Below are 24827 nucleotides of genomic sequence, written 5' to 3' on the forward strand. Positions count from 1 at the left end.
TTATGCAGACTTTCTGCACTTGCGTGCATCTTTGTAAGGACATTGACATTCTTCTCTTGCTGTATTTCTGGTATGCAAAGTGTGAGAACTGAATGAAGAGCTTACAGGGCTAATAAGATGAGAAAGAAGAATACTGTCAAATGGATTATAGTTTATTCATAAACATGAAAATACTTAATGCAAGTATGAATGTTCACTCTTTCACAACATACTAAGAGATGTATTTGCATCAGCAGGGATAAGCAGAGCATGGCCAATTTGGTTACTGTAGATAAATACATCTTTGCTTCTAGGCAGAACTGTGGTAACTGATTGTGTTTATGATCCAAATCTTTGGGGTAATTTAAACCAAAGATGGTGATTGAAGTGAACTCAGAGTATGCACCCAGTCTGGTACTGCTGCTGTTTCATTAAGCTGTGGAGAAGCTGCTGCTCGCAAATGACTTCTGGTGCTGTGAGATGTAGGGAGCTCACAGTGCTGTTGGGTGATGGGCTTCTCCTCTGAAGAAAACACGATGACAACACTGAGCCATAACTTTATTCTGTGTGCTCTCAGCGCTCTTGGTATCACTTGAGAAATCATCACAAGAACAAGCCTGGAGTTGTAATACTTAATATAACCTATGGTCATTTAGCCACAAAAAAACCCCCAACAACCAAACCTTCTCCCTTCTCTGCTGCTTTAAATTTCTAAAGGCTGATGGGAAACAGCTTGGTCAGGAGCATACTTCTGTCCATTGACTCTCCTGGCACCTGAGTTAGGTGGCAAAAAGTACATCAGGAATAAACCTGAGCTGAGAAACAAAAATGTAGTCTGATGTTGATAGTAAAGGGGTTTCGTTGCTGTATGGTCACCCTGGAGTAGAAGTGGAGGAAAAACTGAAAAATATCAGTAAGGACCTGGTGGAGAATAAGTCAAGGATGTATTTAAAATTTTAAAAAGCTATAAATAACTAACAGAAGCCACTCATTTGGCTTGGTTACCAAACAGCTCCCATTGCCATGGGGGCTCAGTGCTGCCAGTGTGCATGTTCTTGCATCTTTCTGATGAGTAGGTTGCATATGTACGCATACATAAAGGACCATGCTCTGCAAGTGAAGAGATTTAAAGGTGCACACTTGACTTTAAAAAAAAAATACCTTGGTGCCCACCTCCAATTTTTTTAAAGATCTTGTAGATACTTATCTGCATTGAAAGATGCCTATATACCTTTACAAAACTGATCTTAGTGACTTTTCATGGTCACATACGTGGAAAAAGAAGAACCTGAATTTTGGTATTCTGAAGTAGAGGCAGGTGTGCTCACAGGAGGATCATGAAAAATATTTGGGTTCGGTCAAATAGTTGGGCAAGAGCTTAGGCAATATATTTATTGCTTGAATTTTGAGTGCAGGAATTGATAAGAGAGATTTGTATATTTGCATTGCAGTTAATGAGAAAAGACCATACTGAGACTGGCAAATGGCAGCCAGCCAACCAGACTAAAATATTTTTTGCCTGGATTAGTGTAATGCAAAATGACCAGCGCTTATGTATGGAAGCACCACTTGCTGTGAATTAAAGAAAAAGCAAAAAAATCAATGTCATAATCTCCATCTTTCCCTTTCACTGGCGACAAAAATACTTTATAAAATGGAAGAACCAAACGACAACATAAACCAATACATGGTGAACTCATATCTAGAAGTTAACTAGGAAAGAAAATCATTATCACTTTTAAACTGTGCATATTTTTATATGGCACAAGGATAATATTATATATTGCATTGTCTAGTGACCTGAAAGCTTTTTATATTACCAATGAGTTAATGCCTATGAAATAAAGCTCAGTAAATATTTACTGTGGGGTATGTCTGGGAAAGGTCATGTTGATTCATTTAAGGTCGTGCTGTTTTTAAAATCATCCTTTTCAGAAGAGACAATAAAGGATTAGCATCCTGAGTTAAAATGAGGAAACTAAAATTATATCTTTTTGTTTTACAGTCAATCCTACTTTAGGGAACAGATTGCCCATTGACGATTTCCGCACACCCTTTTCTCAGCTGACTTTCATCTCTCAGTGTATTAAGCCTTCTCTTGCCTGGCTAGCCATTGTCATGGGGAAAAGCTCTGTCAGGTATTAAAAGAGAAATATATGAAAGAAAGCTAATGGCTAAAGTTTAATTCTATAAATTCTGCATTCAAAGGGTTTGTAACTGCCAAACCAGTTAGAAATTTAATCTGTATGCTCTCCATACTATTACTGCTGAGCTACCTCAGCCTAAGATACTAGGCTGATGAATGTATTTATAAAGGTTTGTCTGCATCCCTGTTGGCCACTGAATGACTGCCAAGTGTAAAAACCACGACAGCAGCACGGAATAATAACTTGTATGAAGAGAATACCAAACCTGCAGAACAGGGTTCTCAGCATCACCTAATGAACCAAGACTTTTATTATCCTTTGAATGACTTTTTAGCAACCTCACTTCATAAAAGACACAAGACAGAAGGAACTTTCAGAGGTTTATTGCTCTTGGGCGACTCAGGAAGAGAGACCTTGATCTCCTGATTGATTCTTGTACACAGGGCCAGCCTTCGTCACATAGGCAGAGGATTTATGAACATGCTTACATCTTTTGCTGAGTGGGACATTTTGTATGCTTAAAGTTATATGCCTTGCTCAGTCATGGCCATCATGTACTTTTATACTGCTGAAAAAGAGACTAGCTAAACAAAATTTAAACCTTATAGTATCAATTTAGACAAAAAAGATTAGGAGCCGTAATATATAGAAATGGCAATACAAATCTGAGTTGCAGCTGCCATCATACCGTACACAGCTGATGTTTCTGGTCTCATCTGACTCTGGAAGTTTAAAAGGAAGGTGCACAGAGAGAGCAAAGCATCTGCAGAAGGCAGTTTGTTTAATCTTAAGTGCATAAACCAAATTCTTCAGATCTGTCTCTCCCTACAGAGTACAGAGGGAGCCTAGATGATAAGATTTGACTGTATGCCCAATTTTTAGTTTGAAAAAATGAAGCCAGATGAATCCCAGACCAAGTACAGAAGTCTCAGCGTAAAAGTTCTGACCCATATGTCATTAAGGCCTCCTCACTTTGAAGGTAACAGGATATTCACTATTTTAGTTATACACACAGAGGTGTGCAGAATATTTAAGCAAGTTCTTGTGATAGCACACAAGTGGATCCCGATGAAGGGTAAATGTGGTGGCTGTGTATCAGAGGAGAAGTAGAAGGAATTATTATTTTCCTGATCTGGTAAACACAGTTGCAGAAGATTCTGCTTTCCGAGTTAACGCCATTAAGCTGCTAGGAGAGGACATTGTAGCGGAACTGTATCTTTCACAAAAGCCATATAACACTCAGTAGCCTGGGCTGTCGTCCCTCCGATAGGTAACAGCAGTCATTCTCCCCTGGCCGGTCTCTTCCTCTGGGCAGGTGGGGTGGCACGTGTTACATCTGAAAGGACTTCACCCCACAGCTGAGGATCCTGACTCCATTTCCTAAGCTCTTTGTATTCGCTCCTCTCGTTCACTTCCTTCAAGTCCACCTGCGACAGCTGTACTAAAAGCTAAATGCTTGATACACTATGACCAAATAAATCCTGCTGGAGTTATCCCTGCAGGGGAAGGTGGCAGTGACAAGCTCTGAGTTTTTGCAGCATTAGGGAGTTTGGTAGTGTGCGTGACTACCGAGCAGCGCGTTGCCAGCAGTAGTGTGATGGAGAACTCTTCTGTGGGTAGGAATTTATCAAATCAGTACAAATGGCTGAGCTGAGCCTAAAGACACACTAGAAATGAATTGAAAATCAGGCTGTAGCGAGAACTGAAATGTTCTGTGTGGTTTTGCAATTGACCCTGTGCTGTACAGAGAATTACAGAGCTCACCTCTTGCTAGTAATCAGGGAAGTGGCACTGGCTGCTTGAGCACAGGTTGGGAAAAAGCAAAAAAAAAAACCCAAACCCCACCAAGCAAAACAACCAACCCCCCAAAAACCTGCACAGCAAATACTTTAGCAAGAAAAAAACCATTCAACGACAGGAACTCTGTATAAATAATATGAGAAAATCTCAGCAAGGTATTTGGTCAGCTCTTGCCAATTTAGAGAATACATGAGCACAACAGGGTAATCAAAGGGCAGAATCTCAGGTTCCACCTGGATCTGAGAACAAACCAACCTGCGCTTGAACCTGACTAAGCAATCTTTCAGGTGATAGCCATAGCCACACTATGGTATGGCTTTGGGCGGAAAGGTAGTAAGTATTTTAGAGCACAGAGTAGGAAGACTGGTGATCTGGATTTAGGCTTTTTTTTCCTGACCATGCCATGACTCCTGTGACCTTTGAAGAAAAGGTGGTGGGTGTTAGGGGCTTTTTTTTCTGTGGAGGTTGAGGGGCAGGGAGTGCTAGAAAAATGAGTGGCAATAAGGCAGACCACTTGTTTAAGGGGAACTCCAGGCCAAACTGAAGTCAGCAGCTTAGATGGGGACAAAACGTACCCCACATCTGCTTCTGAATTCTTCACGTCAGAAAAACTGATTTGAAACAGAAAATGATTATTTTTTTTCTATTAATGGCTCTTTATTTCAAATTTCTAAACCTCTCTAGTAGTCTCAGAACATATTTGAAAAAATAGAGTTTTTGAAAATACTTAAGAGCACTTTGGTGCCTAATTCCCATTAAAATAACTCGGAATTATGGAACAAGGAATTAGGCTTCTGGAATAGCTCCTATCTATAACTTTATGCATTGGTGTCTAGTCTGTTCTCTTATTATTAACACGGGGCGGGGGGGGGGGTGGACCAGAAAGTCTTGTTCTCTTCCATCATTTCCCGCTAAGTTGCTTTGTGATTTCAAATTAATTTGATAAACCCCTTGGTCTCCAGTTTCTCAGATAAATGAGAACTCTAACTTCCTCCCAGCTGTGCTCTTTGTAGATAATGCAAATAGCAAAGCATTGCACTCTGTCTTTAAGAACTAGTTCACTTGTGCACATACGAAGAGTGTATATACAGCCTATCAATCCAAACTGAAGACATTTTCACTTTTGTAGTACCCATAAGGCTCAGTCTCTACCCCTCTGTCATACTCTCTGCCAGAGCATGTAAGACGAAGTTCAGCTGACACCAGTCCAGTCCAGTTCCTCTCAGCTGCACAGCAGTGATGGAACATGTCATGGTCACAGTTTTCTCATGGTGCAACATCAGTCTTCACGTTCTGTTGAACATCAGGAATTTCCTGTGTGACTTTCTAATGTCACCTTTCAGCATCAGTAGCTGTTCAGAAGCTGTTTCAGCATCAGAAGCTATATTACAGACTTCCATCATTGGCACAGGTGAATCCACAATTTTGGAGCTGAAGCACTAAACAGCATGAATGAATTTGTCCTTCATCATCCAGAAAACACGTCTCCTCCAGTATTCCTTCTCACCTCCCATAGGGCACTTTCAAATGTAAGACACCTCAAAGATCGTTTGACACCATGGAAAGAGAGTTTTCTTCAAAATCCACATTAATTTCTCACTCACTCTGAATTCTCCTTCAGCATCTTCCTGGGGTGACCTGTTCCATCTTCTTTCCTCTATGATGGAGAGGGAACTGAAGTATAATCGGATGTGTTTTGACCTGTAGTCTGTGTGCTGTGAAAGCACTTACTATCCATTGATGGAGAGTATGTACATTCTTAGGATAATGTATATGTGAAGCATACTGTTCAATTAACTCCTTTTCCTAGAAAGTAATCTTTCTTTTTCTTTCCCCCTAACTTCTCCTTTTTGGAATTTAACAGAGGAGCCACCTAACATGAACTTGTCTTCCCACCTGGTCTATGTACAACTCTGATGACATTACATTTGTTCAGGTCGAAATTTGCTTTAACTGTTCTCCCAAAGACAGAGAGCAAGTATTGATTGAAGAAGATCACTACAAGGGCCAGTTTGACCGAATTAAGGGAATGGATGAGGCAATGTAATACGTTTCCTGTGCCCTTTTTGTTTTCTGTTGTTCACATACAGGCTCAAGAGGGAAGATGCATTTTAATTAAAGCACATGGTTCATGTGGCATGTGTATGTGTTTGGGTACATACACAAGGGATGGCTACATTTTAATTGCAGAGACTCCAGAAAGGTCTGAGTGGATAGATGAAAGTGTTAGTGGTTGGGGAAGGGGACCAAATTCATATTGTCCTTCAGAAGAATTATCCATTTTGACGTAATTTTAGTACTAGAGAGAAGCTAAAAATCTAGAGTGGAGAGAAACCAAACTATATCTGCCCGAGAGTGAATTCCTGTTGTATTTGGGGTGTATATGTGAAGTTAGGATACATAATAGGGAGAAATGCCATGCATGAAGTTCTAACCTAGTTTTAAACTTCGTCAACATCAAGGTCCCTGGATCACTGTGCTTGGGTTTTGCCCTCTCCAGTTTGCACTAGAAGGATGGGATAGAAGTATATATTTAGCAATAATTTATTAAATATTGGATATACTAACAAGGCGGTGCATAAAAGATATTAACCTTACTGAATGCAAACATTTCTTTTTCACATATTTAGCATTCTGGCATTTGCTTAATGCTATTGTAATAGCAGTTGATAGTGTCAAGAAAGATTTCCTTCCAGTGGCTCTAAAGTAGATTATTAACTTTAGAATGGTAGCAAAACGTGATGGACTGTACATACCATATTGACGTTTGCTTAAAAAACGCCCTCATATTCTGAATTGGTGCGCAGAGAGGGAAGAAAATACCTGTCCCTTTAAAACTGTCTCCCAGAGCAAAGAAATGTTGAAGCTCATTTATAAAATATGACTAGCAGATTGTTATTACTGGCTTTTTAAGACTGAGAATAGCAACAGTGCTGAGGACACTATTCATAGAGCATAATGCCAGAAATGGTGTGTTAACCTGAGTCAAACATCATAAATTATTGAAAATTGCTGCTTTTGCTATCTTTTCACTTCTTAAAATATTCCTTTTTGCATGGAAAATCTTGAAGATAAGGGTTTCCATTTCTCCCATGGCGTATTTCTTCCAAAGAGTATTTATTAAGGGAAGTTCTCTGCACAACCTGTGGAGGAAGTGTAGATAAAAACAAAAGCCCCAGGAATAAATATCCTTATTTTCAAGAAATCTTCACATTTTTGTTACGAATCTCTAACATTTTTGTTCACACTCTTGAAGACCGTTTCAAGCAATCCTTTCCTCTTGTAGTCAACACTCGTCAAGTCTGCGCCTGCTCCAGAATTCACTGGAGCATGTGGAAAGCTCAGGACATACTTCCTTCCCTAAACTCTATAAGGATGACTTTGCCTTTTTTCTTAAAACTATAGGATCTAATAATGATAGCTAACAATTTCAAAGAAGCCTCAGTATGGGGCAGCTTCCACCCTGTCCTTATGTGTGCTCAGAGAGGATCTTTCTCAGGTCATGGCTATGAGAACTGCTTTTTCTGAGAGTGCTTGTATCTTTTTGTGAAACCATATCAGTTTCAGTCATATGAAATGTTTTTTATTGAGATTCTTTAAAACAAGAGTAAAGAGGCTGGATATGGAACATAAACAGTGTAAGGTTTGATGTTGCAACATTTAGCAGAAAATACTCTGTGAAGAGTATGAGCAGGGAGCTGTGAAAATAAGAAATATATGGTATTGGGCTGAGCCAGATGATGCAGTAATGATGGAAGCAAGGTGGGAACCTGAAGGGTCATCTAAAGTGAAGGTTTAAGTATTAATTCATACTTCAAAACACAGCTAAATTGTGTGAAACCACAGTCTGTTGCCTGTTCTGGATGATGATGTCACATTGCAACAGAAGGGAGTTTGAGAGACCTCTCTTTTTTCTAGCTGTAAATGATTGGAAGGTGGCTGGGGTCATCCCAAAACTGTAAAGTCTCTAGCCTGCACAGAGAGAGAGAGAGTTTTATAAAATAGAGTAAATTACTAAAACAGTGTAAACATGCCAGAATTTGACTCTGTTCCCTGCACAGTGACTCACATGAAACAATAAATTTCTAACAAATGCATAGTAGATTTATTGGAGATAAGATTCCAATTTCTGAATAAAAAGAATGTTCACCATTTTTATTGTAATTGTTCTTCAATATCCTTTGTCACCATCAGAGGAAAAACATACATTAGGAAGCTGGTGCAAAAATACCGTGACGTGACTTTTATGCATGCTTTGCAATACTATTTATTTTATGAAATTTCTTATGTGCTTTCTGTGGAGGTACCACTGCAAGACTGTAGCAGAGGCCAAGATCCTGAAATCTGGATCCCAGTCCTATCTTTGTTATAAGGCTTGGACTCACTGCACCCGGTGAGAGAGAACTGCAGGAATTTTGCCGAGCCAGGAACACGGACCCTTTGGCTGTTCAATGCACTTTCAAAAGTAATTCAGATCTCAGATGAATCCACAGGTACTCTTGTCTGAAAAGGTCATCCTGGCTCTCAGTCATTCCATTTAAGTACCTAAAATTAAGTAAGATGAATCTTGGTGAGAATGAGTCATCATATGATTTAGAATGAAATTAACATTATTGGCCACTGGAACAAAATATATCTGAGTATACTAGAATCACTCACAAAAATAGCAGTATTTCATCCAAGAGGTCTGGATATAGTGCTCAGTATTGTCTTGTAGTACTTACATTGATGTTATTTTTGACCACCATTATACACTAGATGATCATAATGGTACTTTTGCCCTAAGATGTAGATCCTCATAGCTTTAAAATTTACTCCTGCTTTGGGATTTCAGATGCCCACTTTGAAAACTCTGTGATACTTCAGGTTTTACTCTATAAGAGCTGACAGAAGTTGGATTTGTTCAGGGTCTCAGTTCCACTTGTCTAGCATTAGATAACATGATGCAGTTACCAGTACTTTAATTTTACAGAGCTGATGAGCATCCACAGCTCCTCCTAAAGTCAGCAGAACATGTAACTACATACACTTTTGATAACTGGGTCCTGGCCCAATGTGTTTCAGAGTGCGATGTTCAAAAGCTAAAGTACATAAAATTAGTAGCCGGTTTGCAACTTTGATCTCTTCCTTATGTGTAAAACTCATACTGTTTTAAGGGAATAAACTGAAGATACAGACTTCTGAAAAGAGAACTCTGAGCTCTGCTGCACACCATTTATTTTCCTATTACTCTTTGAATATTGTTTTTTTGACATGTTGTATATCTCCTTGCCTCCCCCTCCTTTTTATTTTAATTGGGACCTGGTTATTGGCTGGAAATTCCACTAGCATGACTCATCCTGTGCTGGAAATGACTGTGAACAGGCATCACATTGTGGGATTTACTTCCCCCCCCCCCCCCCTCCTTTTTTTTAAGTGCTTTAGCGTGGCACGAGCTTGTAATAATAAACTAGGAAGGAAGTTGGAGCTAATAATTTGGTTCTGAATGCACAAGCCCTGCCAAATTTCCCCACAGGCATGAAACAGCCGCTCAAGCTGTGACACCAGCAAATTAAATCCTGGAGGTAGCTGACCAGAAGTAATGAAATGTGTATTTACCATACTGATGCTGTCAGTCCTAAGATACACTGGCTTTACAATCTAGTTAAGTGGGGCATGTTTGTCACTTCCAGTGGTGCTTAGAAAAAATACTCAGGTTTGTCCCTAGCCTTCTTCCCAAAATCACAAGCCCAGTCCTGGCTGCTAACGCTCACCTCATGCAACATGAAGAGGAGGATGCCCAGGATGGTCTGTTCTTTTAAAACCCTGCCAAAGTGAAATCCATATCCCAAAGGAGATAAGTGAGCTCATCTTATGACGTGTTAATTGCCAAGCCTTTTTATTCATCCCTTATCTGCCACCACATTCTATAAACCAAACCTTAGAACTGAAATGAAAGGATAAAAATTATTTCAGGAGCCAATGGATAATAAACAACAGATGCCTCCCACAAACCATGTGTCCCGTGCATGCAGCAGCTTAAAAGCCTGGGCACGTACAGGTGTGTGGAAGAGGGCCACACAATCACTGAAAAGAATGGGTACCACTCAAGGGAGGGATGCATTATGCAGGTGGGCGCAGGCGTGGGATGGATGAGCTACACTGCTACTGAAGAGATGTCACTCAAAAAATGCCTGTGCATCATGGCAGCAGTGGTTCAAAAGCATCTGGAGACAGGCACACGAAGCAGGGAGGCTATCATTTCGCAATCCCCACATGCTTAGGAGATAAAGGACACAAAAAAAGTTATTTTCCCCAGTCAGGTGTTGTCATAGGTAACAGTAGCATGTATCTGTGAGGTTTCTATGTATTTAGCTAGCAGAGGCACATTACGCTAATTGTGCGAGAACTATTGAAGAAGGTTAGTGGATCATTCGCTGAATGGTACTTGCTCTGAATTCAAGAAAACATTGCGAGGGGAAAAATAAAAGTACGGTCTTCAACATGGTTAATACAATACCAGTAGAAGAATCAAAGAATAAAATCACACCCCGTATGAGCAGTCTGAAAGCACCTAATTATATCCTAGGAATGTCTATAACTCTGCAATTATATGCTTAATTTCCAGCTGTACTTGATTAACATCACAAATGATTTATAATACCACCAAACACAAGGAACTTGCTTTGAACTGTTTGTTGGCACGTATAAATTTGTTGGGCTCTTTTGTCTGTCTCTTCATAGCAAGGTAGGCATGTTGAATTAGTACTACGCAATTCAGTGACACAGCCTAGGGAAGGCTAGACTAATTTTAGAGATAACACCATTCTCTTTCCTCTAGTGAAGCATTCAAATGCAAGTCTATGGAAGGTCCAAACCCACTGACTTCTGTGGGATTATACGTGCACTTCAAGCTTAATATCTAGAAATAACCTTGCTGAATCAGGTCTGTCTTTCCTTGCTTGGCCTTGGAAGACAACCATGCTTGCTGTGATACAATAGCCCACATGCTTCTGGAAAGCCAGTTTGTGGGTGCCTTCCTTCTCCTGTCTTCCCACATCAGGAGAGCTGAAGTAGGAATCATTCCACATTTTCTTAGTGTGGGGAGAATGGGGAGGAAGAAGGATAGGAGAACCTCTACTTGTTTTTGACCAGGCCTAAACATAATCCCCAATTAAAGGTTTGAATCTGTGTGGATCCAAATGCTGGACCAGGATTTAAGGCAAAATACAAACACTTGAAATGTGGTATTTTGATCTCCTCAATGGTAAGCCTGTTGAATTCCGCTGAGGCGAAGGAAAACACATGGAAGCTTTTACATAATTGTAGTCTTACATTGTAAAACCTTTGGGAGCAAGTGCTGTTCCATCTGTGAAAAATTACCCAGAATTCCGCACCAAAGTATTCATCCATTGATAACATTGGCTTATATCATTTTAGCAACTTAAAAGTTGTTTTTTAAAAGGCTAATCAAAGCAAACCTCAAATCAGCAGCTGGAGTTGCATTGCCTCTATTTTTAATCTCAGGCTTGAAGCTGTCTAGACTGGTTATCCTATTTGGGCTGGACTTACTATACACTTGTTACCTTGTTCTCATGTTGAGTCAGATGAGGGGTTTGCTTAGGTCCTTTCTTCTCAAGCCTATAATTTTGCCTATAGGGTGATATGACCTTAGGTACACTGTGAAATCGGAAAGCCCAATGATAAAAGCATAAATATATGTAAAGGCAAACTGCTGTTATTTAAAATTTTACAGTCCTAGAAACAATTCTTTGTTCTTGGGGGGTTTTTTGTTTGTTTTTTTTGAATGCCAGGAGTTGGCAATACCATATGTGTGGATTCCAAATAGGGAGCCTGGCTCCTGCAGCATAAATCCAAAAAAGATTATTCTCATGGAAGAATCCCCACTAAACAAAACTACAAGAAGACAGAAGGTAGCCAAACTGCTAGAATTACTGTCTGAAGGAGGCATCTAGCTCTTTGGTACAGGAACAACTTCACTGAATAAGTTGCAAACTAGCTGTGGTTGCCCACCCTGCCCTCCAAACAGAGCTCTCAGCCTGTGAAATATGAAGGAGAAAAAGATACCATGGAGTTGGGAATTGAAAATATTAGATATTATCGTTTTCACTGGGGGCAAAAAAATTTTAAGCAGCAGCATGGCCTAATAAACAAAAAGGCAATGCTTGATTAAAGCTTGAACTTTTCCTTCTCACTAATTACCATGAATCTGTTTTGAAATTCCTGTAGAGAACAAGTGCTTCTTGCTGACAGCTGGTTTGCAATTAATAAAAAGGAAAGTGTTTTCAGCTGGCAATGACTTAACATGCTCGTGATATATGAAAACAAGGTTAAATTGCTCCTTTCTCTCTACTACTAATAAAAGAAATATTGAAAATGAAATAGTGTAGCTTAGGAAATGAAAAGTGCCAACTAGAGCCATGGACATAGTGCTGAGAGCTGCTTATCACCTGGTACTTGCTGGAACGGACATATTTGGAAAAGCTTAGTCAGTGCCAAAAATTATTCTTCAGTTGCAGGCTTTCAGAATATATTGCATTGAAGAATATATGATTCTGTTTCTGCAAGATAAAAGAGCCTTGATTTAATCATCTCTTTTTTTGGATTTAAATGACTTACACTTTGTGGCTTTATTGGAAATCCTCCTGGCCCTGATACCCTTTTTAATCTCATCCTTCTTCTGCTCTACTCCACCTTCTGTCAGGAAAGAATGGCAGAGGCTTTGTTCTTCGGGATGTGAGGGATGGAGTAGCCAGAGCATCAGAAAGCACACGGCAGGAACCAGCCTCTGCTGCAGAGAGACTGGCCTGATAATCAGATGCCTGTGGACTTTGGCTGGCTGGGAATTGTGTTCTGAAAAAATTGCTAGGGTTTGATGTTAACTGTCCTGCAGAATATGAAACGTAACTTTATCACAAATATAACATGAGTGTCCTATGAATACCAAGGGAAGTGGGTAAAAGTGAAATAATAGATTTTACTTCAGCAAAGTCTTTATTCTTGTCTTGTAGAATGCAGAACCTTTCCAGGTTACTGTCCGAGAAGACAATTGTATCATTGTCTCCCTGGAAGCATCTGATGTGGTGAGCTCATCCTCTGTATATGTTGTGAAGATAGCTGGAGAATCCAAGAACTACTTTTTCCAGTTCGAAGAATTCAATAGCACTTTACCTGCCCCTGTGGTTTTTAATGCCAAATACCATGGCCTATATTACATAGTAACTCTGTTGGTAGTGAACTCAAATATGGTTTCCAAGTCAGCAAGATCAATCACTGTGTTAACCAGTAAGTAACATCTTATTCTTTTTTTCTTCTGTTTCTTCTCTTTGTGTGTGTTTTTTCTCCCCAGAAGTTCTTCTTATGGAGAAGATTGGGTGGGGTTTTTTTGTTTTCAGTAGGTCCTCCTTGTGTGTAGGATGAATCCCTGTGTGAGAACAGTAGGGAGTATGTATTGAGAAGGCTTGTGAGTGTTCACAAGGTCTGGGCAAGAAGAAGGGGGCAGCTGTGGGTTTCCCCCAGGTGACCCCTCCTGAACACTGACTGGAGAGGTTTAACACACTGAAATAAGTGATGGATGAACCTCCTTTCCAGATGTTCATCTTAAACCCTTTGAACCAGGAGTTCCAAAAATCTTGTAAAAGGCATAAAAAGCATTGACTGACATTTCAGTGTAAGCACTCCTGTTAAATGGTAAGGTATATTCTGTTTGAAATGCTATAACAATGTTCTTTGATTGCTAATATATTGAAGCAGTACTAAGCCTGGAAAGCAGATAGTAGTCACCATGTGTTTCTGCCAGTACAGCTGAAGGTTTTTGTGATGGAGACCATAGTGGTAGTAGTCTGTCTCTTACTACCTTCAGGTGCATTGATCCTGGAGGAGAGGTGTGATTTTGCTTGCTCTGTCATTATGCAAAGCACCACAGATTTATCTGTGATTCCTGCTGTATTTCTGGCTCTGCTGTTGCTCCAGAACTGTTACTGTGTGCCAACCTGAAAACAATTTGTAGAATATAAAATTTCTTCATCTGGAACACAGATTCAAGAAAAAACAGACGAAAAAATTATTTGGATGGGGCAAAACCAATTTCCAGATTTTTTTTTTTTTTTTTGCTAACTGGCACCTTAGAATCTATGGACAGTTTTAGTTGGCTTGCAGATGAGGAATGGTTATGATTTCGTGTACTTATATTATTCTGTCAGTGAGGAACGCCATCCACTGTAATAACGTTCAAAGCGTCTTACAGTAGCCTCATATGTTCCTGAGTTAGGTGCTTGAAACTTAGGAGTAAACAGATTTTGCATCATCTGTACATTCTTCAGCCTTCCCTTGTGTGCTCAGGTTGTGCCCTGATGAGGACAACCATGAAGGGTCCCATGGGAAAAATATCATGGGGTTGGGTAACGCAAGTCTTTCATAAGGCATAAGTGCAAGAACATCTATGTGTAGCAGGCAATTTACGTGTTCGTAAGCAGTCTGAATTTCCTTTTCTTTGACTGCTTTAACCTTGCAGACAAAGTAATAATTCTAATCCAATTTCCTCTTTTATGGCTTGTTTGTTTTCTTAAAAGAAAATAATGGAAGCGTCAGGTGTCATATGCAACTGAAAAAAATGCCTCATTACGCATTTCCAGAGGGTTTTGAATGCTGCACTGGCAGTCGTGCAGCAGGGCTCATTGCTGTTTGATTTCCAGAGCCCACGAGGGTCACTGGTAGCAGGGGAAGGTGTGATCCAGGGTGGCAGATGGAGCACACGCTCCCGTGCAGGGCATCTCTGAAGGAAGAAGGCAGCCAGTGTCGCTCAGCCCATCAAAGCCAGCCCCAGACTTCCCATTTCTGGCTCAGGGGGTTTCCACAAGGTGTTCCCGAAAGAGCGTGAGGCCCACGGCTCCAAGGTGCATAGCCCACGTTGCTCTCGCTCCTCCGAGGCTTGACGGTGTCCTTTCCAACAGGAAGGAGCCCACCCCTTTTCACCACCTGTCTTACGCGGGTGCGCTGGCAGCATCTCAGGTTTTCCTGCTGCGGCCTCTGCTGCTCACCCAGACCTTGGAAGGGCCAGCGATTTTGGCCGTCGGCCAGCGCTGCTTGAGGAACTCGTATAACGAGAAGGGAACAGCAAATTTCACTGGTTTTGACTCAACAGCAAGACAACCTGATTCACGGAAAAGAAAGGGCATTTTTGCAGGCAGGGCTGAAGGACGCTGTACTGAGCACTAAGAGCGTGCTGTAAATGGTGAGCTTCCCAAGGGAAAGGGCCCAGGCTCCTTCCTGGTGTTTTCTGTGAGGCGGACCGATGAGTGCCAGCTCTCACGTAGCAGCCTCAGCTACTAACATAGCTCATCTTTTTGAGCACGAGGCTACAGGAATGAAAGTCGATTTGGAATGAAAAGACAGCGTAGCAGCCTGGGCTTTTTAAGGTATATTTCAGTACAGTGCTTTTGGGGAGACATCTTAAAACTCATGGAGTGACCATTGGCTTCTCCTGCAAAACTCCATTAGAGGATAATTATTATTTTTTCTTTTTTTAAATTTTTCCTTTTATTGGTATTGTCCACTGCCTGTTTTACATCATTTTCTGGCTATTAATTAAGTTGATTTTTTCGGCAGACAATAATTAAGATAGATTCTTATTTTTCTTCATGCCATATGCTCTTTCTGCCTGTTTAACATCCTTAGTTTATTTAAACCATCCAAAGACATATAACTATCTAATTTATTCCATCTATATCTTACACATGGAAAAATGGCACATTGCAGCTAGCTTCCAGGACCAAATTAATTCCTGCTTCAATTTCATTGGTATCAGGAGAGCTTTACCAGTTGCAGATTGGCCCCATTCATTAGGCTGCCACAAGATAAATCAGGCAGGATAGCCAGTGATGCCAATGTGGTTATGCCCAAGGCTGTACTTCGATATTTCACAATAGTTTCTGGGATCTCCTGATGTCTGCAAAGGAGTCGGTGCAGGGAGATGTAGTCTTTCAGCTTGGCCATATGCTGGAGATCTGAGTGTCACACAGAGCAGTGTATATCCAAATTGTGCATGTCAAAACGAGAGCAACGTCCTTCAAAGAGATTGACTACTTAGAAATTCAGTGAGAGTCATGAAAGACCTCTGCTTTCCGATGGTATATCTTGATGGCATTTCCTTTTTCCTATTCACATCCCTCAGCGATGTGCTGCTTCTCAGCATATTGGCAAGAAAAAGGTATGTGTCTTCACAGGTTGAAACTTCATCCCACTTAAGTCAGAGAAGACTTTTGTTTTACCCCTCAAAGGCTTCTGTCCAGAAAAAAAAGATTCCTCAAGAGAAAGATGGTTTAAAAGCTAACAAAAAATATATTTTATACATTATATATATGCATATAAAATTATATATGTGTAAATATAAATACATATAAATATATGTGTGCATAAATATGCACATATAAAAATATAAAATAACATTATATAAATATACATATAAGCATGTAAGTATGCTACCATTTGAGGCTTCTATTGTTAATTTGGGCCTTCTCTACAAGTCTGAACAGTTTATTTTCTGCTTGTCTCTGACTAGAATAATTTCAGGGCTTTCTCATGTTACTCAAAACACCACAAACTATAGAGTTTCCTTGTTTAGGTTCTGTAGTCCAGATTGTTGTAATGCAAAGTATGAGCTATTCATTGCAATATTTCTTCTCAGAGCCCAAGGGTTTTGTCAGCTTGAGCACAGCCCACGTCCTTCCATTGCTTCCTGAGCTGGGACATTGGAAGGATGAGATGAACAGGGTGCATTCAACTCTTAGATAGGAAACCTGTGAAACAGAATTTGAGCACAAAATAGCACTTTTTCTTCTGATTCTGTAGCAAAGCTGTGTTCAGCAAATTGGGCTCAGTACTTCACTGAAGGAGAAAAACTGAAACCCTGCCCACTTACTATTAAAGATCCCCGTGATGGTTTTCACAAGAATAGGTGTGTGAATCTCGCTGTCGCAGCCAGATTCCTGTGTGTGCAATTGTCTGTGCCTATCAGAATGACCTTCCTTCCAGTTTTCAGCCTGGACAAGGTTAGAAGTAGTTCTGCTATCTAACAGAATTATTTCAAGCCTGCTTTCTTCTGCTCTTGGAGTTCTGGCTTTTCAACAGGAGTGAAGTAAATCCAGAATTTATATCATTAATTTAGTGTTTTGCAATATTTGAAAGAAAGTTCCACCGTATTACTAATTGGTTTTAAAGTAGTTTATGAGAGAAATAAAGAGCATGGATGTAAAATCAGTGACTGAAATTCTCACTCATTCTCCACTTCCCTAGCTTGAAGCCTTGTTTTATTCTTCCCAGGGTGACTCATACCCATATAGCCTTTTTTTTTCAAATTCACTGTCAGTTTTTGTTGTGGAGGAAAAAATGTTTGTACATTTGAAGGAATGGGGAAAGCAGTACACTGCAAAGCTATTGTGTGCTGTAGGAAAAATGTGTCTCTGCTGGGAATTGGAGAAATCAGGATCTCAGGATCTCTGAGGGTAATTAAGAGCAGCTTTGCCTGACTTTTATTTTAGCTTATGATTAGGAGTTTTGAGTGGTAAATGTCTCATTGTTTCAAAAGCCGATGATTCCTTACATAAATCACTGTAAAATATATTCCCTTTAGGGAGAGTTCTGCCTCTGTGTCTTCTACAAAAAATACTCTCCTCAAGAGACCAGCGGGCCTGCTGCCTGGGACTCTGATCTCTTCAGCTCTCAGAAAGTAATTGGCATTAGACCTAGTTAATGCTTGGTTGTCGTTGTGCCAGATGCTGCAGGAAGTGATTCAGCAGGTCGAATCCTTTCCTCTGGCTCATTAATGGATCAGAGCTGTTGAAGCAGGAGCTTCAGAGGGTTTTTTCCAATGAAATGTAAAACTTAAGCCCTTCATGCCTTTCTTTCTCAAAAGATGACATGGCACATCTTTAAAAAGCCTGCTTATCCATGGCAGCCCTAATTTTGAAACGTAGCTTAGAAGATCATCTAGGTCCATTAGCGCTCAGCTTTCCCCAGCAAACAAATTAAGTTATCCTCTTTTTAAGGTGAAGAAAACCCTCCGTCAGAATCAAAGAAACAAAAAGACCTGCAACCATATGAGTATTTTTTCCTGCCATAATTTCCATTGGAAGGCTGATTTAAAGTATTAGCCTAAATCTGTTCAAGAACAAGAGATACACCTTTGTTCTTGTGACAACCTTATTTTTTAGTTTGTATTGTCTTTTTATTTGTCATCTTATGTGGGCATCTAGAAATTACAGTATATACCATCATTGCTCAGATACTACTTTCACTTACATTCCCCTTTCATAAGCAACTGCACATGGTATCTTCTATTACATATCATAAAGTTGAACATTATGTTCCTAGAGTATTAAACAGCAGCTGTTTAATCTCAAAAATGGTTGCTTTTTAGCAAGAGATAAAATGATCGTTAAAGTTTATAGCATAATGGAAGCTTTACCCTGGCTATGACTTAAGCCCAGTAACTATATAGATATGGAAATAGTGTCATCCTGGGGAGAAAGTTACATAGTTCACAACTTCTTCATGCGAATAAAGGGGGTTACCCATGGGAGTTAGGTCACTCCACTAATGGGGCTTCTTTTTTATAAAAGTCATGATACAAAGGCAAATCATGATTAATTTGGGTATGGGTATGAGAAGCAACAGAGTTGATCTCAGTCCCATTCAACCACCCCCATGTAATACTACATCGAAGCTACCACAGTCATCAATTGAATCTATAGAGTGACCCGATCTACAAATACTAAAACCAAATTGATTTGGACTGGAATATGGTACTTATTTTCAATGTACTTTTTTTTTCCTCCCTGAATGGCAAATGGTAATGTGTCTGGCACAGATTAAATGCATTAATGGAGGATTTAGCATCCAGAATTTTCCAGGGCATTTGAGGAAGGGGTTAGCAGCATTTATTATGCTATCTTGATGTTTTTATAATGCAAGCTATGTGCTAAATGCAAAATGCTGTAGAGTCCAGGAGAAACACAGAAGTTGTGTTTCTCATAAACAGATATAACGGGAAAGCAGTTGCTATAGGAGCAGCAAATTCTGAGACACTAAGAAAAAAGGCAAATTTAGGTCTTGATCCTGCAAGCTTGTTCATGTGCATTTAATATAATCTGCAAGTCTACAAATAAAGAGATTGTACAAGAAGAAGTGCCTTAAACATGCTATTAGAGGGACACTGAAATCCTCTAAGTCCCTTCTGTAACATGACTTCAGACATCAATGTAGTGCAGTGTTTATAAAGCTCTAAGTTTTCTGAAGGTATTATATGACACCTTCTTGAGAACCACTGAAATCTGTGAAAAGCTGGATCTTAAATACTGAAAACTGTAAAATTAAAAAGACCAGACTGTTTATGCTCTGAATTACAGATAGTGAAGAGTGACATTTTACATAATCTTTAAGTTTGATAACCCTAGGAGCAGTTAGTAAGTGAAAAACAGAACATGATTTTTATCTACTGAGTGTCCTTTTAATTTCACAGTGTGCAAATAGCTTTTGATGTGAAGATTTGGTGCCGAAGGAAGTAAGATAATGGAAGAATCTTTAAATTGCATTATATCACTCATGCTACTCTGCTAACATCAGCCATGAGCAAGGAGAGGATAGTAAGCGGAAGATAGCAACAAGAAAGAGAGTCTGTGGTGGTTACTGCTTAATTCAATTATTAGTTAATTAAATCAAAGCATCAGGAGGAAAAATCATTTGGATTAAAAATGAATATAACTTCCATCCTTTATTTGATTTGTTGTAGGAAGGAATAAATGGGGTAATTTAATCACTGACATAAGAAAGTTTCAGTAATTCTTTCAAAAATAAGGAGACCTCAGATGTGAATGAGATAGCAGAAGAAAGCCCAGGGCACACCCGCTAACATGAAAGATGACTGCATGTAAGAGTTGTGCTATTTAGAGATTGTTATTGTCATTTAAACTACTGTCGTGTGCTGTGTGAGCTGTGATATGAACCCTCTGGTCATGTGGATAGTCAGATCAACTATTTATTTCAGAATAAGCAATGGGAAAAGCCTCAGCAGAAAGAAGAGGGTAGGCTTTATTTCCCGTGATCTGCTTTGCTTCTATTTATTTCTAGGCTATCACGAATGTCAGCAAAATTTTCACAGATCCCATCACTGAAGTGCCTGTTGGTATCTGTGAGATTGGGAGTTTCTATTTGTAAGTGGTTAACATACAAATATACTGATATTTACCTGAAGCTAATGAGGCATCTTTGCCATGAGAAATAGCTTAATAATCCCACAACATCGCTTTCCCATGCTCTGACAAAGTTAAAAATGACAACACAACTTCTTTTTAAGACTCGGGGAGAGATTCTGTTTGCATCTGTGGCTTTTGTTCTCAGTTGTTTTTTCTTCTCTACTTCTCATCACATCTGGAAACTTAGTACTGTGGTGAAAATACTGTGCTATTAATTGGGATTTAATTTTCGCTTCCACTACAGCCTTGCTTTTCCATCTTTGATTAACCTATTCCACCTTCTGTTGGATAATTCCGCTTTGGAAACTGATACTGCTCTTCCCTTTCATCTACTCTTTCTCTTGCTTATTGTGACTCTATGCTCTTTTGGGAAAAATATCTTATTAGTTTTTCTCCAGGGCCTACCGCAGCAGAACTTTGAACTCAAATGTGTCCTCCAAGTCCATGCTAATGAACAGCTTGAATTTTTTGTTCCCTACAGTGTGCAGGAACTAAATCAACACAATAATACTTACAAGGATGTAGGCATAATTACTGAGGGTGTTGTGCATTAACTACCTCTATTAAAATATAAGAGATTATTAAGAGAATATATTATTAATTATATCTTAATAATCTAATAATATATTAATAATATATTATTATTATCTCTTAATATATAATTATTAAGAGAATATAGTAAAATAAGACAAATTTCAACTAACTGTAACCTTGTTTTGAATATTTGCTTGGCCCTCTTAACCAATGTATAGTTGGGTTGCTATCATTTTTTTCTTGTGGAGGAGAGCATCGAGCAAAAGGCTAATTTTTTAAAAATTTTTCTTTTTTTTTTTTTTGTGTGTGAATAAAGAAGGCTGAATAAAATTGTGACTCTCTTATTAGCAACAATCCAGACTCCCAGCTACAGTGAATTGCCACAGCTTTCCTTATTCAACAGAAAGACACTGGTCTAGATGCCACATCACAGGACACAGGCTATTTTTCTGTGCCCACTTTTTATAGCCCACCTGGCTCAGAGTTCAGAGCACTAGATCGGCAGTTCCACGCTTACCTCCTTTCTGCGCACAGGCTTCCCCTGTGCCCTCCGGTAAACCACTTCTCCATACCTCGGTTCTTCATCTGTAAAATAATGGTAATGGTACTGCTATATTTTCTGGAAGTTTGGTGTGGATAAATACATTGAAGACAGTGGCCCTTTCAGATATGGTAGGAATGGGGACTGTGTAATTACCCATGAAATAAAGAAATGAATACATATCAAAACAGAAAATCTTCATTCAGGTAGCTTCCTTTGGCTGTTACACTGATAAGCTTCTCAGCTAATCTTAAAAGTTCAGATTATGCCAAAGTTATGAGCAATTTTGAGTGTTTTGTTGCTTTTATCTGGGCACTTTTACATGATTGGCAACCATTAAAGATTAAAATCTTTCTGGGGTGATGACTGTGAGTGCTTAAATAATAACTGCTATTTCAACCTCATTTTTTATGGCAAATAAGGAAATTTTTCTGTTAACGTCTAAGCGTCAAGAACATAAATTGTTTTGTGGGGGAACACACAAATCTTGGCTTTAACAACGTCCCAAGTAGCTTTGCCCCCGACCTCCGTGAAGCCCCAGATATCACCTGGTAGATTTAAGAGTGCCTGTGCCATACCTAGCAAACCCATTTGTTTCTTTGGTGTTGTATATGTGTCAAGAACTCAGTTTGCCTATTAATCTTCTCCTTTCTTCCTTTTTTCCTTTTATTTGTATATCCTTTAGAACCCCTTCCTGTGAGCAGTGTTTCTATCTATGATTACAAACCATCTCCAGAAACAGGAGTGTTGTTTGAAATTCAGTACCCAGAGAAGTACAATGTTTTTACCAGGGTAAATATAAGCTATTGGGAAGGAAAAGACTACCGAACAATGCTGTACAAAGGTAGGAGGAAACTATTCCACTAAAACTTAATGGTAACTCTGCTGGAAACATTTTAAACAGTGGTCTTAGGTGTGATTTTGGCATGTATTGGTTATAATGATTTATAGTTCTGGTAATGTGTCTGTTTATATAATAACTTCTTTATCATGAAGTAAGGGATGGGTCTTCAAATTGAGCTAGTGGTTCACTTTGGATTTAAAGCTGCTTCCCATCCTAGTTCTAGTGATGCTTCCTTTCTTTTGGATTTTAGAGGAAGACTGGGCGGTCTGGATTTTTTTAATCTGTTCTGAAATCAACCTGGGAAGGGATCCCCAATTGCTGGTGCTTCCAAATAAACATGTACACTGAAATCCAAAAAACTTTCCACCATATTTTTTATCTTCCCTGCTGCTGTACAATCCAAAACAAAAGAAAAGGAAAAAGGAAAGAAACCCAAACCTCAGCAGGAAGGAGAGAGATATGTTTTTGCTTTCTAGATATGCTTGTTGAAATCCCTGGATGACATTCTCTGTCAGTTGAAAGCATCGAAAATGTTCCCAGTCCCTTCCCTTTGGCGAAGGTTTCCTCTTTGGTGAATAGCTGATAGGAGAGTTCTGGGATGCCCCAGAGCTGGGAAACCCATTCAATGTACCTGATTCCAGGTGCAGGATTTAAACCTGGTAGTTCTGTATCACCATACAGTGCTAATAGTACTGTATCGTAGTCCTACCATAGTATCACCATACAGTGCTAATAGTACTATGCTGTGTAGTACTGTATATTACTGTAGGTTTCAGTATTGTCCCTGAACTAATAAACGCTGCTGCATATTATAAATTTCATTTTTCTTAAAATAATCTAATCAAAAGCAATCAATCTGACAATCTAGACAGTCAGTCTAAACAATTTAAATAACCAATCTAACCATCTAAACAATCTAACAAGAGAAAATTCTGCTTTCTTTTTTATTTATTTAAAACTGAACTCCCATTTGCCCTGAAGTACAGATTAAGCACAGCATTTATCTCAAAGGTGTAAATGGGACTGTCCTGTGGAAAGCATCCTAAGAGGTGAGAAGGGCACCTGCGTACTCTGCAGGCCCTGAAACCCCATGGTTTAACATTGCATAGTGGCAGTAAAATGCCTTTGAGCAATCCAGTAGGTGCTGGATTGAATTTGAGGCTCCCAAAGTAGAAGTCTGGTCACTGTAAGCTCTCTCTAAAGTCAGCAGAGGGAGATACGCGCCTCCAGAAGGAGGCCAGAAAATTTTGGAGTCTCTTTGCTTCAATTCAGAGTGGGGCTAGAAATCACATTTTCAATGCTGTGAAGTGCCAGAAGTTAGGAAGGGTGATTCTGGATCATAGCACAAAATATAGATGACCTCTTTCCAGAGAACAAAAGGGATACCAGCAGTAATTTTTGTCTTCTACAGCTCAGATGTGGTTCCAGGGGCTGTAATACTGCAGCTGCAGCTGCTGATTAATAAAAAAGTCAACCTGAATTAAGAGATTCGCTAATCAACTTGCACATGCCTTCCCGTAGCCAAATAGCCCTAAGCAACTTCTCTTCAGCCTGCACGCGTACTGATGGTGGAGACGAGCTCAGCTGTCGGTGCCGCGGCTCGCTCTCCGTTGCACGGTGGATGGCCCTTTGAGCATCTGCACGGAACGTTGTGCCTCAGTCAGCAAAAGACCAAGGAGGCTTTTGCGTGCAGCAGTTAAAGGTCTGCAGAAGCTGTCAGATGCTCTTTGAGATATTCGGTGCCGTGTGGAACAGGTTGCCAGATTCAGTTCCCTTTCCTGTGAGAAGTAGTTCATGTTTCTTGTGCTGGGCTTTTTTTTTTGAGCAAAGTGGCTTTGACAGCTAGGAAAAATGTTGGCAAACTGAATTATTAGAATTTTGTGTCTCAGACCAGGCTGAGCAATGTTTAAACATCTGCAACACTGCCAGTTCAGCATGTGGCAGCTGCATTATCAGAAAGTGAACATTTGATGTATTTTCCTCTTTTTTTCCTTTCTTCTTTTCTTTTTAAACCTCCTGCAGATTTCTTTAAAGGTAAAACAGTTTTCAATCACTGGCTACCAGGTATATGCTACAGTAACATCACATTTCAGTTGGTATCAGAAGCAACCTTCAACAAAAGCACGCTAGTGGAATACAGCGGGGTCCAGCATGAGCCCAAACAGCACAGAACAGGTGAAGAAAATGATTATGTACCATTTGCTCCAGGTCTGTCTGCTTTCCTTTCTGCCATGGGGAGGGGATTGATCCCACAGAGAGGAGGGTCTGTGTGGGAGCAGTCCTGGGAGCTGCTTCTGGCCAGGAGCATGGGAGGAGGATGCTGCGGCTAGTACATAGGGTTATGTGTGCAATACAGTGCAAAGGGAAATTTGCATGAGTGTTTCTGTTATAAAGCTTGCTTCTTAGAAAATAAATTCTGCTTCACATGAGATATCCTAGGCCTTGTGCTAGGAATTAATTTTTAAGCCACAGGAATAGCCGTGCTGAGCATACTGTTGATCTATCTATATTGGTCTGTCTCCTTGCGCAGTGAATCATAGCTAAACTGTTGGAGAAGGCCTTCCTCGTCGTGCAGCCTTCTATCACGGAGAAGAAGAATGTCATAGTCACCCCACTTGGTGGCTAGTTTATGCCCTGAAGCATGAACTTTTAATTTCCAAGACAGCTATGTTGCAAAGGCTGAAAATTACATTTGTTCAGGGTCCAGAAGTAATTTAATTTGATCCTGGGAT

At 39.8% G+C, this 24827-nt stretch overlaps 1 protein-coding gene across 1 annotated transcript in view; it reads left to right on the forward strand.

Moving 5' to 3' along the window:
- The window catches only part of PTPRO (protein tyrosine phosphatase receptor type O), a 154100-nt gene that overhangs the window by 74284 nt on the left and 54989 nt on the right, over positions 1-24827 (forward strand). Inside the window, 3 exon segments of the mRNA XM_075491720.1 lie at positions 12938-13211; positions 21937-22095; positions 24118-24270. Of these exon segments, the coding sequence (XP_075347835.1) occupies positions 12938-13211; positions 21937-22095; positions 24118-24270 (586 nt within the window).

This window comes from Mycteria americana, chromosome 1 (genome assembly GCF_035582795.1).
Source record: "Mycteria americana isolate JAX WOST 10 ecotype Jacksonville Zoo and Gardens chromosome 1, USCA_MyAme_1.0, whole genome shotgun sequence".
In the NCBI taxonomy this organism is placed as follows: Eukaryota; Metazoa; Chordata; class Aves; order Ciconiiformes; family Ciconiidae; genus Mycteria; species Mycteria americana.